The sequence below is a fragment of the Pinus tabuliformis genome, chromosome 2_2 (assembly GCF_031772625.1).
Source record: "Pinus tabuliformis cultivar Carrire ecotype Pingquan chromosome 2_2, CPIR1, whole genome shotgun sequence".
Lineage (NCBI taxonomy): Eukaryota > Viridiplantae > Streptophyta > Pinopsida > Pinales > Pinaceae > Pinus > Pinus tabuliformis.
In genome coordinates this window covers 220,054,896-220,071,259 of record NC_142300.1, presented here as the reverse complement: position 1 = coordinate 220,071,259, position 16,364 = coordinate 220,054,896, and the positions used below count along the sequence as shown (strand labels likewise).

Below are 16,364 nucleotides of genomic sequence, written 5' to 3'. Positions count from 1 at the left end.
AATACATACAAAGGCACAACATGTTAACAATTATGATTTTAATAACTTATGACCCTCTAACTTCTGTCATGTCCTTCGAGAGGTAAGATTCATTAAATTTATTATGACACCCTCTTGCAAGTTAAGTATCAACACTAGCCGGATTTGGTGTATGCCCACTATAATTTCTGGCTATGGGTGAAGTAGATTGATCACCCCCTTGTCATGGACAACAATTCCTTAGAAAACATTGACATCTTGATTGATTGGAGGGTGGAGTTTGAAAGGCCTATTTTTTGGTTAGAGCTAGAGGAGCAACCCAAGCATGTGCATGGGGCAGGTGAGGATCTGACCCTCCCCTGTTGAAGGAGTTGGTCTAGTAGGACATTGGGACCAAGGAGACTTATGAGACAGCCTCATCACCAGCCTAAGTTGCATGAAACATGGAAACATGTACAAGTTTCTGAAAAGGGAATGCTTTAAAACATGCCCCCCCCATAATGGGGATGTAGGAGAAACACAGTTAATAAAAAATAAAAAAATAAAAATATACTGCTGCTTTTTTTTAAATATCACATTATCTTGCATGAAAATAAGCGAGAAAACAAGAATGATATGCAAAACTGACATTTTAGAGGGAGACCCATGTCCATATTAACTCTCATAGATGATTACATGATGCAAAATCCCATAGCTTGGTGTTCTTGACTAATGCCAATCCCATGCCCTCATACATGATAGAATCCTGTGGAGACATTGCAATCCCGCAAATCCAAAATCCTAAAAGAATCCAGTGGAAACACTGCAATCCTGCAAAGCCAAAATCCTAAAAGAATCTAGTGGAAACAATGCAATCCTGCAAAATCCAAAATCTTGAAATTGCAAAGTTAGTCGAATTTTGAATGGGATATGAAATTATACTTTCTACGTAGGAAGTCCAATGAGATTGGAGACACTCTCAAACATCCTGAAACAATAAGCTAAAAATTCAAGAAAAAGGGGAATGCCAACTTTTACTTTAAGAATTTAATATTACCATTAATTACCAAGGTCACAAAGTCCTCTAAGTTTAACCCCCTCTCTTTCTTTTGTCTTAAAAGGTCATTGTCATGGACAGAGCGATATTTTCCTATGGGTGCCACACCCTTCTTGAGCACTTAGGTTAGCCTGGGAGCTTCCACAACATTGCCCAAATGTCATTGGAAATGGATGAAATGCCACGCGCCGTAGTGTATGGGGTTTCCAGATTTAGCAACATTGTACAATACAATTGGTGACATTTCCAAGGCATTGTTCTAGGCATTTCAGGAGCTGATATGTGGCCAAACTATGCATTTTCTGCAACTTAGTCACCAACGTATACATAGGTTCATACTCAGGCATCCACCAATGATCATTAGACTAATGCTGTAGGGCTCTCTAATGGCAAATGAGCCCTTACCTTTTTGGGTAAAGGGGAAGAGCGAATAACTAGCTCGCTGCTAGATTATGTTTGCCGATGTTTGATTGTGACGAGGTAAATATTTTATATATTTGATGCCATTTTGTATTGGTTATTCAATTTTGTGTCCTTTAGGTTTAGTGTGGACTTTGATGTATCATTTGGCAGTTAGAAAGAAAAAAGAAAGAAATTATTTTAATGTCCACGAGGCTAAAGATAGCATATGGGACAGATTTCTTCTTCATTTGCTTGATGTATTCGGCCCTTTTTCTGTGAAGCTTCAAAATAAATGCTCCCAACTTCTCGACAAACCCCTCGCTAAATAGATTATCCAAAGAGCTAGTTGTCAACATATCTGCATAACTTTCCCTGTTGTCTTTGAAGGCCTCACATTCTAAAATGAAATGTTTTTCTGTTTCCACTTTTCCAGAAGAACAAAAAATGCATACCCTTTCCTCCCACACTTCCTTTGGCCTTTTCCAGTGCCTTGTTTCATAACGGAGTTGATGAGAATTAGTCCTTAACTAAGCAATAAGAATTTTGGCTCTCCAAGAGATATTGGCCTCTATGTATGCTTTTGGTTGATGATTATGAGTGGGATTAAACACTTCAATATAGTAATTTTTCTTTCTTTCTAGCTCCTTATCCCAAGTATGTTTGTGGAACTTTTCCATAACAAAAGGTTTTATCTCTTTGTTGTTTATGGGACATGCGTTCAAGCAAATACCCCATTTACTAAACCATTTGTTATTTTGTTGCATCCAAGTTTTTTTCTCTTGCACAATCTATCATTAAAGACAACCTTTGGCCATCTACCCTCTTCCATTTGCTAATTTTTTTTAAATACCTTATGACTTGCACCATAGCAATTGCTTCAATAGGAGCAACCCCTGTTTCACTTAACAAGATATCATAAGGCACTGCACTTTTAATATTAAATTTGTTTGCAATCAAATGCTTCTGAATTTTCTCAATTTGTCTCCACTGCACATCGGAGGTACTGCTAGCTCACAGTTCACAACCATAGAGAATCACCGGAATCACTAGAAGCCCAAAAAGAGTTTGAGTGATTTTCCAGTCCCAAAACTTTGCCTCTCTACACCTATTTTGAAAAGCACAAAATGCTTTCCAACCCCCCAAAATTCTTTTCTTTCTACAACCATTCTAGCTTAGATTTTTGTTGAAGTCAATTCCGAGGTATTTGTAATCCGCAACTTCTTCTAGAATGTTGCCTTCAAAGTAGAACTTATGTTGGTTATGTTTTCTTTTCTTAGAGAAGACCACTACTTTCATTTCGCTAATATTGACTTGCATCCCCACACTTCTACAAAAATGCTTAAGGGATAGTAGGTGCTCTTGCAAACCAAGAGCCGATTTAGCAATCAGAATAAGGTCATCTGCATACAAAAGAAACCTTATAACAAACTTGCACAAATAGATACCATCACCCCGTTACGAATTTAACGACTCCTCAAGCTTATCGATATACAAACCAAAAAGGGTAGGAGACAGTGGGCAACCTTGCTTGACCCCGATATCGCTTCTAAAACTTTCAGAAATGCCTGCTGAAGTTCTAATTTTGACTTTTACCTCTTCATATAGCGGATGCACAACTGCTCTCAAATTTTTAGGAACCCCAAGTTCCTCCATTCTGTGCCAAAGTTTATCCCTAGGAACTGAGTCAAACGCTTTTCTGAAATCAACAAAGCAACAAAAGATTTCTTCCTTTTTCTTCCAAACTTTTTCAATGATGTGCCTTAAAGTTATGCAATGATGAACTGTGGAATGTTTAGGTCTAAAACCTGCTTGCCCTTTAGCACGCTTATCTCTTTCTTTTGCCCACTTGCTAATTTTGTTTTCTAGCATGCTTCCAAATAGCTTTGCAAACAAAGGGTTTATCATGATGGTCCTATAATTGGAGGGATTATTGACGTCACCGCTCTTGAAAAGAGGTATTGCCAGACTAGTTGTCCAATCTGTGGGGAGCCCTTGTTGTATGATGTTGTTGAAAATTTTTGTAATGTGAGGTGCAAAAATCTTTGAGCCCCACTTTAGATATTCTGCTTGGAGTTCAGCTAAGTCTTTTGCTTTTCCAACACCCAACTTCTTGATACCAATCTCTACCTCTTGTACCATGAAGAGTTCAGTGTCAGTGCTAACCAAGGGGGGAGGGTCAACCTTGGGAACCTGCTCATAGAGTTGTCTTGCATAGTCAAACCATTTAGAAGCTGTAATATTATTTCCAATTTGTATCTTTTTCGGTTGGAGCTCCTTCCAAAATAATTTGGAATTATTTTTCCCAAGGAAGATTAGTTCTTCCCTCCTTGAAACCATGAAATCGACATTTTTCTTGTTTAATAACTGGCAACTGCTTGTAAGATTTGAGTTTTATGTTATCCTTGTTTAACTCTTTCCACATTCTCCTTGCCTTTTTGCATTCCTCGTCAAACCAAGCATTAACCAGAAAGCAATTTGTTTCAGACTTCTTAATTTTTGTTCTTTTGGACTTTGCAAGTGCGCATTGAATTAAATGTGTTAATTCATGACTATGAATGCTGTGAATTGTAATTTTCTCCTTCTCGAAGAGCCTCTCTAACGTCATTTTGAAGGTATTACAATTTTTTGGGGTCAAAAGAATTCTGCCCAGTGGGAGATTTTGTTGGACATGCTGAATTTTTGAGTCTAATTGTTTCTTTCCAATCCAAGAGAAACATAAATAAATTGTCTTGTGATCTGATTTCAAATCCCACAGTTGATCTCCAACCAAAACTTCTTCCATTTTCTCACACAAACCATGCGAGCAAATTACATAATATACCACACTTGCTCCATTGTAAGTATTGCAAGTGAAATTACCGGACTTTGCCCATCTAGTCAAGCCAATACAAATGACTAAATCAAAGGCCCCACATAGAGTAAGCAATTGTTCACCAAAGAGATTGCAGCCCTTGTCCTTTAAAATTCTTTCCCACTGATGATTACTTTCTTCTGTAAGCCAAATAAGGTCAACATCATCTTTACAACAAAGAATGTTGGCTTGCTCACTTGCAGTCCTAGCATTGAAATCCCCCACTATAAGGACTTCAACTAGCTGCGAATATGTTGCAATATCTGCTTTTAAAGCCGCAAATGGATCTTTGTGGTCAAGCCCTCTACTTTTGTAGATTTTTGAAACATGCAGCGCAAAATAGCATGCTGCAATTCTGATGTGGTTTCCATTTTCTGATATTTTAAACCAAATGAATTACTTATTTGAGTCTTCTTTTTCTAACTGAATGAGACGACCTTCTTTCTCCCTTACTAAAACCATGATACCCCTGTGCCCTTTGCCATTCCCTACTGCCTTGTTCACAACTGTCATCTTCCAGTATCCTTCAAACAAAGGTGTTTTGCACCCTTCATGCTCATGTGTTTCTATGAGGCAAATTATGTCTCTATTTTCCGCAATAGGCCCTAACCCAGGTCCTCATCTCTATGGGTAACGTTTGCAGTTCCAACAAACTAATCTTAAGGAAACCTGGGTATGACTTGATTGCTATTTATTTTGACATGCAAGACTCACATTTGAGTCTTTGTCCGTGTTTTCCCATACGGACCTTGCTTTCTGATTTCTTGTTGAAGAGTTTGTTGCCTCTTCTTTATTACCATCTGGCCGCTTTGTTTTGGAAGGAGGTCCAAATCACGCTATCACAGCTTTGCCTTTATAAATCCATGCTCTCTTTCCTTCATCTCTTACTGCCCTAACCTTTAAAATTTGCTCCCTTCTTTCTTCCTGTTGTTTTACAGTTAAATCTTCTTCTAGGAAAAAACGAGAACCCATCAAGAGATGTTTCTTACTTAGAATGATATATTTATCACGTAAGCTAGGCATAATGATTTTTATGGGCCTGGCTCTCTCCCCGTTAAACTTACCCACTCTCCATGCTTGGCATATTTGTCCTTGCCATAGCAAATTGTCTTTCAAGAAGTCTCTTGCAAGGTCAAGAGTACATTCATTTTTCCCATAGTCTTTCACCTCTTCAATAATTATGTTTGTTGCCCTATTTTGTTTTTCCTTGCCTTCACTATCTTGCATGTCATCAACTTGAATATTTGTTTCTCCTTCCTTATTAGCAGAATTGCTAATAACTTGAGCCCAAGTTTTGGAAACTTTGGGAGAATCTCCTTTTGTTTATTCTCTTGCATTCTCTTCATGGTTGTTTATTTGGGCAATCATTTTTCCTTTGTCCTGGGATGATTTCACATTCACCACCTCTGTACTTTCCACTACAAATTTCTTTATGTTTTGCACATCCGCCTTCATGCGTTGCCATTCTGTCTTCCCTATCAAGAGAGCTTCATGTAGCAATGCCACTTGTTCTTTTAAAATTTTATTGCTTTTTGCTAACACCTTGTTCTCCGTTATTATTATATGAATTTTATGATCTCTTTCCTGCGCTTTAGCTTCTAAAATCTCCAACCTTTGTTTTGCATTTAACAATTCTTTCACATAAAGATTAGATGACTAGGTGAGAGGTGTGGATGTGGGACTATATAAGGCAGAATCATCAATGACTTTTCCTTTGGACTTCTTGTTGTCACGTGCTTGTGGAGGAGACTTGATTGAGTGCTTTTTGCGAAGGGCTTGATTACTTTTCTTTTTAGACCGTTTCTTCTTTGTTTGCTCTCATTTTAGATGGGTTATTCTTCGTTTTAAAATGCCCCAATATTGTTTGGCATTGACCCAAACCCACTTCCTAGCTTTGGTGGATGAGGCAATTTTCACTTGTCCTAAATCATTTGTCTCCACATGTTTTGAAATTTCTAGTTCATTTGTCATGTTTGAATGCATTTGTTGCTGCTTGTTCACTGCTCGATACTTCTGCTGCATAAAAACTCCCTGCTCTCACACTGTTCACTGTTCATTGCTCGCTGCTCACACTGCGGCCCACACTGCTCAGCGCATACTGCTGACCACACTGCTCACCACGCTGCTGTGCTCATAAATGCCCTGAAAATTTCAACTGCATTTTTTTGCTTCTGTGCCAGCGTCTCCCTTTGAAAGCTGCTGCGAGATCTGCTTCACTGTTTTAAAAATCACTGAATCATGAAAGTATCTGATTTCTGCCCCGATTCTAAGTTCTACTTCAAAGAGTCCAAGAAAATAACCGGGGCGGCAGCGAACTCCCTCAAGACCTTCGAGCTGGTAAATTTAACAAAAAAGGCCGCGTAGGTATTTTACTACAGACATTTCTTAAAATATTTATCCTGGAAAGAGCAGATATGGTCCCTTGCTCTTCAGACTCTGTAATCTAATATTACATCTTTTAATCTAATATTGATGTTGGTTTATATTTAAAAATTGATAAAAATAAATATTTTTGTATATTTTAATGCCTGAACCTTGCTAATTACCCATTCTGATTATTTCACCTATGATTGCATGTGTCAAATTTCAATACTAGTTCAGTGTTTTTCTCACATTTCTCGTTTTTTCCCACATTTTTTATATGTTTGGTTTTGTAGGTCTGCTACTGCCTATATGTCATCCTTGGTGATGTCTATTGAGGAAATGGGGTACGTTGATGGAAAATCTCTATTTGGTGCACCCTATGATTTCCGTTATGGTCCTGGCAAAAAACTATTTTCGGTTGGTAGCAGATTTGTGAAAGCCCTGAGAGAACTAGTTGAGAAGGCTTACATGTTGAATGGAGACAAGCAAGTCATTATTGTTTCCCATAGTTTAGGAGGATTGTGGGTTCTGTATTTCCTGAATCAGCAACCTCTGACATGGCGGCAGAAATACATCAAGCACTTCATTCCCATTGCCACACCATGGGGAGGAACATTGCAAAGCATGAGATCATTTTCATCTGGGTATTCTTTGGGGATTCCTCTAGTAAATCCCATAAGAATTAGAAGCCAACAGAGGACCTCTCAGAGTAGCATATGGCTTTTACCAGTGCCCGAAGTGTTTGGAAATAGGACTCTTGTTGTTACCCCTCATAAAAACTATTCAGCTTCAGATATAGCACCGTTTCTCAGGGACATTGGTTTTCCTAAAGCTATTGCTCCCTATCAGTCTCGAATTCGTCCTTTGACGAAACATCTAATGGCTCCAATGGTGCCTGTAACATTAATATTCAGCTCAGGAATTTTGACCCCCGAGACTCTCATTTATGGAGAGCATGGGTTCGATGAACAGCCTGAAATTATTGAAGGTGATGGTGATGGAACCGTCAACTTATGCAGCCTCACAGCTGTTATAACAGATTGGACTGCAATACCAGGTCAACATGTGAAGCTTGTTATGATTCCTCAGATGACACATAACGCCATTCTCAGCAATGATGTTTCAATTAAAATGATTGTGGACGAGATTTTGAGGGCAAGTTCACACAATTGAGTATTCTTTGCGGTAATGACCAAGGACTCGAACCCAAATATTTTAATTCTTATGTAGTATGTGCGTAAGCGACTGTGATTTCAAAATCTAAGATATTTTGTAAAGAGAGAAAGACAGGCTTAAAATTACACTTGCTATTTGCTAAGGTGTCATGTATAAATTTGTACATGGTCTTTTAGGTATGCTTGTGAGTTTAAATTTAATATAAGTGTATAGAATTAAGTTACATATAAATTTGCTTTGAGCTCCATATAAGTTAGCACGTGTCATTTGATGGACTTTGTTTTGATTCGTACATGGTTTGCTTTGGTTTTATTTTAAGAATGAAAAAGATGTCAATATTTTAAAATGTGTGGGAAGGCTGTGTAAATATTAATAATGTGGAGGATGCGTTTTTTATAAATATTTGGGATCTGTTTTGATTTGTATATGGTTTGGGTTGGCTTTATTTTAAGAATGAAAAAGATTTCACTATTTTAAAATGTGTGGGAAGGGGTGAATATTAATAATTTGGAGAATGTGATTTTATAAATATTAGGGATTTGATATTCATTGTAAGTTAAATGAAATTATAATATTGAAAAATGATATAGGGTAGAAAGTTAATTATTTAAATATGATTTTGAAAGTAAATGTAAATTAGTGGAATTTTAGTTATATACGTGAAAACTTTGTTTTTGAGGTTTCTATTATATTTATTATATGGGTGTAAAATTTGGATATGCAATATTTTTAAAGAATTTTGGAAAAAGATTAAGTAAATTCAAAAGATTTTTATAATCCATGATCTAAATTAAAAGTAATATACTTTATCCTTTCCTCTTTATAGAAATGAGTCTCTTCCATTAAGAGTATGGAAATGATTTAGTACTTGATGTACAAAAACACAAGAAATAATATGGATAACAAGAGGTTCCTTCAAACTCTAGTAGAAACCACATGTGGTTCAAGCTAGGATGGCATAAAGATGCTAAGTCTTGAATAAATCGCTTGGAAGTAAAGAAGTCATTTTGCAGATAATATTTAGATGCTATTACATATAAATTGGTGAGTTAAAGAATTAGAGGATAAAGGAAATTAAGATATTATAAGGAGGTGGTAAAATATATCTTTATTTTGATTGGCATAAAGAAGATAAACAACATTGCTAAAATAAGAATAAACTCTTGTGATGTGTATAGTGAAGTTGGGTATTAAACAACTCCCAAAACATTATTGGATAAAGTAATTTACCATATTTATGACATCAAGAGAATTGAATATGAAAAGTACTTTCTCTTAAAGTATATACCCATATTAAATCATAATTTTAATGTATTTATCAATAAACACCTTACTCACATTCTAAATAATAAAATTATACTAATTTTGGAACATTTTTCTAAATATCTTTTAAACAAAAAAATAATTAATTAATTAAAAATTCCAAATAATCCATTACCTTAAATTAATATCATCATCATATTTATTATAAAGAAAATAATTATTTAAACGAAATACATTTATAATATATTTTCTATTAAATTTTGTCTACACCTTATAATTTTTATAAGATTTTGTATACATGTTATAAGAATTTCTATCATGAATCTTATACATTTTGTATAAGATTTTTTTAAGGAAATTATTTACACTGTAATATATAAATTATATTTTTGAATTAAATGTATTTATAATATAATATTTATTTTAATAGTTTTTAATGTTAAAAGTTTAGATTTTGTTATATATATATATATATATATATATATATAATTGTGAGACATTGTGGTTTTTATGTATATTAGTATTCATTTTATTGAAAAATTATATTTTTCTCTCTTATGTCGTGGTTTACAATTATTGTCTTCTTACTTCCATGAATATTGTAACATAGTACTGAAACCACAATAAACAAGTGTTCAAGAAAGAAGTACATGAAATGCATAAACACAAGGCAATGTTAATATTGGATAGAAGAAGGCACACTCACATATGTTAAATTTCGATTAGATATATATGAGATAAGTTGTGATAATTTTAAAGGTTGAATTAATACTTGTATGTTTATAAAGTCTAGAAATTTCCATAAACATATAATATATGTTCGATTTATAAAAGCAGAAAGAATGCAAACTAGGTAGGAATTCAAAATGGTAGTTTGTTAATGAGGCCTTACGAATCAAACCACATAGATGCATTTCGCATGTATTTATTTTATCACACAATAGACGGGAGAAAATGTTATAGGTGCACACATTATTTATGCAAACTCAAGCATGTGAGGTGATTGTGTGCTTATGAGAAGAGAGTTTCTACATTAAGATGTTGTGAGGGGAACAATTGACGAGTGTAGGAGTTTGTAGTAGGTTCCACACACATAAGAAAAATGGATTGATGGTGAAATGTAAATCATCCTTCCCTGTGAGGTACAAATTGAATTAGGATACACAACAATTAACCAATCTATGCACAAAATTGCAGTTATTTATTCCTTCCCACCATTGTCTCAATAGTCATTTATTAACACACTAAGCTATAATTTCACTAACGATTATTCAAAACTCATTTTGATAAACCCAATTTCCCTTGTTAGTCATATCAGTTTCTTACATTTCTCCAACATTTGCAGAATTGCTCAGTGATAGCAAACTTTCAAATTACGCAGTCGACCATCCCTATCAGTCAGCAAGTTATTGGGTATTTTTAAATTCCCTATTCTCTTTTTATTTTCGAAATGGCTAGACAGAAAGGGAAATCTAAGATATCTGTTAAAAATCATATGCTATCCTTAATTTAGATGAATTCCCCCTTCTAGACACCCAGTTCAAAATCATAGAAAATAAGTGTGAATTTGACCTGTATGAGTTACATAATTGGGCATTTTAGAAGTTTGAAGATGCTAGTGATGAACTCAACCTCTGGGAATCCATGTTACCCCAATTCATCTTCCCCCAAACTCATCATTTCCCTGAATTCATTACCTAGTGTCAAAGTGGGTATCTACCAAGTCAAAGAGCCATAGTTTCCCGAAATAATGAAGTTTTGTTGTCCATAAATCCATAATCCATTTGTTAGGCCCTGCAGATAAGCCCTCAAGATTCTCTTCACCCCTTCTCAGTTGATTCCCTGATGGAAATTTATCAAAAACTTACTTTTTAACAGCAAGCCCATATCTTTGAGTTATTTTTGCCTGAAGGTTCAAAATTTGCTTGAAGCAATCCACCATATTCTTCAGCAATCTTTCCTGAAATGTCAAGACAGAACATTTCTATGGTTTTTTGTCTCTTGGGTTACCAAAGTGATCAATGGGTTGATTAAATTCATCCTAGGATTTATGTCAGTATTTTCATTTGGTAAAAAACCCTCTGTCATTTTTAATTTTAGCCAATTTATTTCAGATATTATCCATGAACAATTCCTAAAATTTAGTGCAGAGGGGTCTTTCAAGCATCAATCAGTATTGGTGTATTTATTTTTGTACCAATAGTCTGAAAGATTCAAAATGCCTCTCCAAAAGCTTGATTCACAAGGAAAGTCACAGTCTGTCATCCACTGGGCTTCATTGGTTAGGAAAAATTCAGAAGAATATTCTTTTAGTGATTTTGTAGACCAGTTTTTATATCTGTCGTTGTGTCTCCTTAGTAGTGACGTAGTTCCAAGAATATATGCAAACATTAAAAGGATTTTGTATCTTAGTGAAATGATATATTCCTCTTTAACTTATATATATCAGTGACAAACTGGAGAAATGATATATTCCTCTTTAACAAGTTCTGTTATGTCAGCCTCAAAGCTGCAGGTTTCTCTAAATAATATTCATTCTCAACTTAAATTAAAAAAGATGTCATCATTAGCTAAAGATACAAAGATAAAGTTCTTAGAAGATATTGTAATCAAGTTAGGATTAGATCCTAGTGATATTAATGATGTTGAAGAAATTATTAAGAGTAGGAATGAAGGTATTCAAGCATTAAGAAAATAGCTAAAGTTACCAACAACAAAGCATCTTCAAGCGCAAGAAGTTGGGAAATTAGAGAAAGAGAAGGAAAATATGCCACATATGATTGTTGAGCATAACATTCAGATACAAAATATGGAAGAAGATATGGAAAAACACTTAAAAGATAAAGAACAACAAATTATTCCAGGAACTTCTATAGTAGAGATAGAATCAGCCAACCAAGAAGTCACTGAATAGTTGTTAAAAACTATGGGAGATTTGTCATTAATAAATGTTGAAATTGAGAAATTAAAGGCATCACTGCAAAGAATGGAAGACAATAAAATTAAGGCAGATAATGCATACATCTCATAAGTACAGAAGAATTTCAAGCTTACTAAACAACTTGAAAAATATATGGATGAGTCAATCAGTGCACAGACATTATCAGAAGCCAAGGAGAAAATTTGGATTGATATCAATTCAACCATTTCAGAATTGTGGACATCTATTGAAATTATTTTTGAACAAGAACAATTGGTACATAAAGAAAAAGCAACCATAGCAAAGATTAAAGAATAACTGGACCACAAACTTGGAGAGGTAACAAGGATCATCAAAGTGTTAAACTCAAAAACTAAAGATGAGTTTGAATACGTGGGGATTGAAGACAAATCATATGCAGTCCTAGAAGTCATAAAGGTGTTAACAAAAGGAATTTGATTTTGCAACTAGAAAACAAATGCCAGAACTTAGAATCTCAAATCAAAAAGTTCCATAGAAAGTTTTCTATCCTTCAGCAAAAAGGACTCCCATCCTTTAGATATTCTTGTGGTCAATTGATTCCACGGGAAAATTACAAGTAGAAGTTACATGACATAGCAAAACCACTTCAACCCTCAACCATTGATTCCACCTCACGGTGGGACATCACTAACATCAACCAGATCGATCTCTACCCAAGTTGTTTAGGGCTCCAGGTACTAGTAACTGAACTCACAAGCTTTCAGTGCTCTAGATCGTTTGTCCAACCCGGCTCCAGGGATTAGTAACTCAACCCGCCAAGGTTCTAGAGTGTTTTTCCCAACCTAGGCTCCAAGACTGGTAACTCAACACAAGTTGTTATAGGGCTTCTAGAGTGTTTGTTCCAACCCACAGTCATAAGGAATTATGAGCATTAATCATAAAACAACCAAGTGGAAAAACCACAACACCATGGCTCTCCAGGAAATGGAAAGGAAAAACTAAAACCATTGGCAATCCAAGCAAATATTCATGCTAATGACAACACATAACTAGAAAATCACATGCATATACCATGCATCCATAAATTAGCAAGGAAATCACACATGCAACCTATTACCTGCCATATATCCCTACTGAATTTGTTGATCCAACCTTTTCCTTTGCTTGGTTATCCAAGTGATTTCTCCTCATGGTGCTCTTTTCTCTTTGAAACTAATTCCAAAACCAAACTAACAAAAGGATGTTAATTGATCCTTAGAATCCTTTTTATCATTGAGGCCTCTATTTTCTTCATTAATTGGAAAATATGTGTCTTTTCATCTCCCTTTTCTATTGTTTTCCTTTATTTTCATAAATAAATTCCAATTAATGCCCCTTTGCCTTTTCCAAAGCCTTTGCAATTTCCTTATCCATAAATAAACTAAAAGTGATACCCACTAGGATGTTTTTCCAACCATTCATCTTGGAATACATGTCCCATGACCTTGATCTTATATTTTTTACATGGAAAATCAACTAGGGGTTGTTACAAACCCCTTCCCCTTGGGGGAACACCATCCTCGGTGTTCTATGACACATATGACCAAAAAACCGTTGAAAATAAAATATATTTCCCATGGATCTTTATAACTTAGCTCGATGTATTATTTACAATGACCGTGGCTGAAAATAGGATAAACATACTGCTTACTAGATCTTTATAACACAACTCGTTATGATATTTACAATAACAACCACATATATAATCATGCACATTTCCTTCAACCAACAAATAACCATATTGTTTATGGAGCTTTATAAATCTAGCTTGATACAATATTTACAATAAAATACACATAGATACACATATGCACATTTTCTTAACCAACAAATAGAAGGACACGATGCCCACATCAGCAAGAAGGGAATCCAAAGGCTCACACCTCCATCCTCAAAATTAGTGACAAGATTCACCTCCTTCCCAGGAAGTCCATAATCCACTGCCAAAGTCAAACCTATGTCCAATGCCTAACACTATGATCATTGTGTTACTTGTTCTCTTAGTGAACAGTTATCGACTTATTGTTTAGGGGCACACTCCCAATGTGCTTCTGGTTCTGTCTGGAAATTATAATGACCAAAACAAATTCATTATTCGACCTTCCCTTATCTGCTACGCAGTCCCTCGAGAAATCCACCCACCCCCTTTTGTGTAGTCACTCACCTTCCAAGTTCCCCGACATCCCCTTCTTTGCTACACAGTCCCTTGAGCGATCCATCCCTTAGCAAGGTCTCCTCGCATTGGAAGGTCCAAAAACCAAGGCATATCCTTGCCTCAAAACCATCATAGGGATCATAGCATGCTCATGGAAATCAATGGACACTATTGGGTACTAGTGTCCCACAATGGCCCTACTCCCGAAGTTCTTTACCAGCATATTGTTGCATATTCCAATTCCTTTCATTGTTGCTACTAACATTCTTGCAGCCAGTTCAACCACCCAAACCAATAATTTTCCATGCTTTCATGTACCAAGCACATAATTGTCATTAGATTTAAAACGAATTTAAATAAATTCAAATCATATCTCACTAGTGACCCATCAATAAGGTGCCCTTTCAATTATGTTTACTTCATGTCACAACAAGTCAAAATAGTTGTCTGATCAAATCATCATGTATAGACATATCACATCTAGTTAGCTCAAAACACAACCATCATAAATCAGAATCATAGATCACATGTAACCATCATAAATCAGAGTCATAGATCACATGTAACCATCATAAAGCAGAGTCATAGATCACATGGATAATTAATACTAAAATAAAATATTGATACTTATATTCCAATCAGTTCTTTGCTTCTAACTTTGTTCTTTTCCTTTCCGTGCACACACTGGATTGGTGGCCACACCCGAAAACCACCTAATTCCTTCTCTTCTCTTCATCATGTACACATACACATAGTATACATCACACGCATACATCCACACATGATGTACCACAAAATACATACACCTACATCCGGTGTACAACACAACACATGAACTTACCCCTAATGTACAACACAACACATATACCTACACCCAGTATACAACACAACACATACATTTGCACCCAATGTATAACACAACACAAATACATACATAGAGTACAAAACAATGAGTACACATTTCATGATACAACAACTACACAATACATGTAACGCATTACCACATGTACGCAACACAACCTATACACAACACCACCTATACAATGTGTACACAACACCACCTGCACACTGTGTACACAACACCACATGTACATAGAACCACCTGCACAATGTGCACATAGCACCACATTTACATAGAACCACCTGCACAATGTGCACACAGCACCACATGTACACAGTACCGCATGTAAAACATGTACACAACACCGCCTATACATTATGTACACAACATTGTATATGAAACATGCAAACAACACCATATGTACATAGTACTGCATATGAAACATGTACACAACACCAATACTGCACATCTAGAGACCACAATGTCTCTACCAAGCCACCTTGCTTCTAGTTTCTTTTTACTGTCCATGTGTGTCCCAACATGTCGTAGATTGCATTGCTTTCATTCCGTTGATGTATCCTTCAGCATTACCTGTCCATAACATAAACATATTCATATTTATAAGCACATAATATCAATTCATATCCACGTGATACTAACCTCATAAATCTGTCAAGGCTACTCTGGCCACTTGATTTTGCATAAACTAGGAATCTCTTCATGCCATTCACCTACAAAAAACAATCATTCCTCCACAAGAATGATTCATGATGACCCTATCAGACAAAAACATACATACATACATACATATATAAAGATCAACATAATCATTGTCACAAAATAATTACTAGATATCATAAGGTCAATGTTAAGAGAATTCCCTTTATCTTTGAACGACATGCACAACATTGAAAACAATAGTTCCCAACATAGCCAAGCTATCTGACACCTCAAATCCATTTACTTTACCGTTCATGTTACATTTCTCATGACTATCCTGCCATCGTCCATTTATCCCAGTGGACCCAACCAATCCAACTGACTGTCATATTCTTTCCTTCAGCTTCCCTTTACATGTACCAACTTCATCCAGGTCTTATATTACTTGTTAGGTTTCATCTAGCTCTCTCGAGCTCCATTAAATCTCCTCTTTCCCAACCAATTCCCAAGACCCTCAAAACATAAAAGGCAAGAAAAAGAAACAAACAAGAAGAAAACCATGAAACCCCAATAGTGATACGGCACCCTAAACAAAGTGGCATGGTCGTGCACCAAACGTAAACAAAACCACAAGTCAAACACAAACAAATCACAAAAGACCAAAAGCATAAAACTAGCAATAGACACCATGGTTCC

General features: G+C 35.6%; 1 protein-coding gene across 3 annotated transcripts in view; it reads left to right on the top strand.

Moving 5' to 3' along the window:
* LOC149192103 (lecithin-cholesterol acyltransferase-like 1) overlaps positions 1-8,008 on the top strand; it is a 58,625-nt gene extending 50,617 nt beyond the window's left edge. For all 3 annotated transcript variants that reach the window (XM_089406310.1, XM_089406309.1, XM_089406308.1), the window contains one exon: positions 6,926-8,008. In XM_089406310.1, the coding sequence (XP_089262436.1) occupies positions 6,926-7,805 (880 nt within the window). In that variant the 3' untranslated portion in view covers positions 7,806-8,008. The remainder of the gene's footprint in view (positions 1-6,925) is intronic.
* Positions 8,009-16,364: the final 8,356 nt, after the last annotated feature.